Source organism: Physeter macrocephalus, chromosome 20, assembly GCF_002837175.3.
Source record: "Physeter macrocephalus isolate SW-GA chromosome 20, ASM283717v5, whole genome shotgun sequence".
In the NCBI taxonomy this organism is placed as follows: domain Eukaryota; kingdom Metazoa; phylum Chordata; class Mammalia; order Artiodactyla; family Physeteridae; genus Physeter; species Physeter macrocephalus.
Window position 1 is genome coordinate 68,687,217 of NC_041233.1, and position 3,681 is coordinate 68,690,897.

A 3,681-nucleotide genomic window follows, 5' to 3' on the forward strand; every position below is an offset into this window, starting at 1 on the left:
CTGCTGTGGCCTCTCCCGTTGCGGAGCACAGGGTCCGGACGCGCAGGCTCAGCGGCCATGGCTCACGGGCCCAGCCGCTCCGCCGCATGTGGGATCCTCCCGGACCAGGGCACGAACCCGCGTCCCCTGCATCGGCAGGCGGACTCTCAATCACTGTGCCACCAGGGAAGCCCCACCAATTATGTTTTAAAGTATATCCAATTAAACTGAATCAAAGTATGTAAGGGAGGAGGAGGACATGTAAATGCTGGGGGTGGTGGTGATGGAGGTTTTTATTTTATCAGCCCTTTAGTTCTGGAGACTGATACAGACATTTGTTTATATCAGTGTGGGAATGTGGAACCTCCCAGGGTCATGTCTTGGCCAGTTTTCTTTGGAACAGCAAGAGTGTCTGGAGGCACGTAGCTGTCGTGGCCCAGCCTCTGTAGCTGCACAGATGATGACCCTGTGATGACCGGGTTCAGTTCTCTGCTGAAGGGCGGGCCAGTGGCCTCACAGGCGGGGAGAGACAGGTAGGCCTCCGGTGAATCTGTGTCTTGGTTAGTGGAGTCTGGTTAACTCATACTGCCAGGTATTCTAAAATTGATCAAGACCTAATGGATTCACTCACATGACCAGGACATGTTCTCTTGTCCTAATGAGTTAACTGTCTACTAGAGGGATTAAGCATGTAAATAAATAATGACAGCATACGACATGAGTTACCTAGAAAGGGATGAATAAAGGTGACATTTCAGGAGTTGAAAGCTTCTGATAAGGAAAAGTAGGAATGGTGAATAAGCATACATAGTTCAGTAAAACTTGATGTTACATGAAAATAGAATCTACAAATGACTGTCTAAATTGAGGAGGAAAAATTTTTGTTTATATCTACATTGGAAAATCATTTCAGATTGAGTCTCTTCTATTTTTAGAGGATGACCAGTGGTACCGTGCCTCTGTTTTGGCTTATGCTTCTGAGGAATCTGTACTGGTCGGATATGTAGACTATGGAAACTTTGAAATCCTTAGTTTGACAAGACTTTGCCCCATAACTCTGAAGTTGTTGGAATTGCCAATGCAAGCTATTAAGTGTGTGCTGGCAGTGTTTGTGAAATAACAAATGAACATCTAAATGGCAGAGCTGGATGTAACACAGGTGGTTTGATTCCAGAGCACACATTCCTAACCACTATCCATTTCCTTATTGATCATGGCCTGTTCTGTTTCTTCTGAAAGTTTTGGCAGGGCTTTTGATTTCCACTGTACAAAGATGGGCAAACTGAGCTATAGAAGTGATCAGTACAGGGTGATGCGTGAGTTCCTCTTCCTGAGAATGCCATGGTGACAGTTTATGTATTCTTATGGGCCAGGCACTGCTCTGCTGGCTTGGTTAGTTATGGTCCATCATTGTGTTTTAGAAAAGTAAACTGGAGAGATCTCCTCCATCAGGAAGGAAAGTCTCCCAGGATTTCCCTGGTGTTCCAGCGGGTAAGACTCCGTGCTCCCAATGCATGGGGCCAGGGTTCGATCCCTGGTCGGGGAACTAGATCCTGCATGCATGCCGCAACTAAAGAGTGTGCATGCCGCAACTAAGAAGACTGCATGCTGTAACTAACACCTGGCACAGCCTAAATAAATAAATAAATATAAAAAAAAAAAAGTAAAGAAAGTCTCCCCAATAATGTTCTTTACCCTCTTGTGATTTAAAACCAGGAGCAAAACTTCAGTGGATCAGAAAATGGCTGCAGGCTTGTTTGGTGCATAGGGTGACCAACCCATTCTGGTTTGCCCAAGACTAAGAGGTTTCCTGTAACACAGGACTTGCAGCTTTAAAACTGGGACATTTCTTGGCAAACCATGTTGATTGGTCATCTTAGAAATGGGCCAGACTGGGAGGGTCTGAAGGTTAGGCCATGAAAGTTATACCCATGAAAGTCAGTCTGGGGCAGTTATCAAAACCTGAGGTCCAAAAAAGGGCTTGGTCATAGACCAAGGCAGAAAAGGTGGGACAAAGGGTGATTCAGATGCCTCAGTAAGATGTCCTTCACACATGACCCACCAAGCTATTATTTTGTTTTCCCTTCGTGTTTTCATTCTTCGTAAGAGACACTTCCCCTAATGATTTCCTTTTCGTGGAAGGCAAGCAGCAGAATAAAGAGATCTGGGCTTGGCATTAGGAAGACAGCATGAGTAGAAGAAAGGACGTGGACTTTGGAGGCAGAAAGATCAGGGTGTGAATCCTGTCTCTGACATGTCATTTTATATCTTTGTGCGAATGACAACTTCTCTGAATATTGTCTGTAAAAGGATAATATGAGAAGATTAGTGATGATGTATGTAAACTGATTTGCATAGGGTGGGTTGATAGATTCTAAATGACTGACGAAAGAGGCCATAGCTCAAGGTTGAAGCTCCCAATGGACTGGCAGGATGCTGAGCCTAAATGGGAGTTGAGGTCTCCAGAGGGATGCTGCTGGGTGCCTGATACCTGCCTGATGTTGTTTCTTGGCCAACTTCTTCTCTTCAATGTCACTTCTCTAGGGAAGCCTTATTACAAACTCACAGGATCCTGTACTTCTTCTTCATACTGCTTTTCACAACTTGAATTCAAAATTTACTTGGAATCTAAAAAATACAACATACTAGTGAATATAACAAAAAAGAAGTAGACTCACAGATAGTAAGAACAAACTAGTAGTTACCAGCAGGCAGAGGGAAGGAGGGAGGGGATTAAGAGGTACAAACTACTATGTATAAAATAAGTAAGCTATAGGGATGTATAGTACAGCACAGGGAATATAACCAATATTTTATAATAACTAAGTGGAGCATAATCTATAATCTATAAAAATACTGAATCGCTGCATTGTACACCTGAAACTAATACAGTATTGTAAATCAAATATACTTCAATTAAAAATTAATGATCTTTTTAAAAAAACTAATTTTTAACAAAAGATCATTTCCTTGGGATAGGTTGCAAAACGTACTTACATTTGCAAAAATACTGCCTTAGGTGGAATGGAGGTGTCAGTGGGTATGCTTTTCATGTTTGTGATACATATTATGATTGTTCCCTAGAAAAGGTAGAACTAGTTTACACACCTACCAGAAACGTAGTAGGGAGTCAATTCCTTGACACATTGGTGTCCCAAATATTGGGTGGGCCAAAAGATTCATTCAGTTTTTTCCATAAGATGGCTCTAGTAGCACTTAGTTGTCTTTAACTTCACTCGAAACAATTTTGTTAGATTGTATGTGACAGCTGTCATATCAGTGTGCATTAAAAAAAGCTTGTCAAAATTGGTGAATTTTTGTGTAGCCATTTTAATATTGAAGGTGGAAGAAAAACAACGTTTTTGGTATATTATGCTTTATTCTTTCAAGAAAGGTAAAAGTGCAACTGAAATGCACAAAAAGATTTGTGGAGAAGGTGCTGTGACTGATTAAATGTGTCAAAAGTGGTTAGTGAAGTTTCGTGCTGGAGATTTCTCGCTGGACGATGCTGCACGGTTGGGTAGACCAGTTGAAGTTGATAGTGGTCAAATCAAAACAATAATTGAGAACAATCAACGTTATACCACGCGGGAGAGAGCTGACATATTCAAAATATCCAAATTGAGTGCTGAAAATCATTTGCACCAGCTTGGTTATATGAATCGCTTTGATGTTTGGGTTCCACATAAGTTAAGCGAAAAA

The 3,681-nt window shown here is 41.9% G+C and overlaps 1 protein-coding gene across 2 annotated transcripts in view; it reads left to right on the forward strand.

Moving 5' to 3' along the window:
• Positions 1-3,681, forward strand: part of TDRD1 (tudor domain containing 1) — a 42,454-nt gene that overhangs the window by 20,473 nt on the left and 18,300 nt on the right. For both annotated transcript variants that reach the window (XM_055081088.1, XM_055081089.1), the window contains exons 13-14: positions 915-1,084; position 1,288. In XM_055081088.1, the coding sequence (XP_054937063.1) occupies positions 915-1,084; position 1,288 (171 nt within the window). The remainder of the gene's footprint in view (positions 1-914; positions 1,085-1,287; positions 1,289-3,681) is intronic.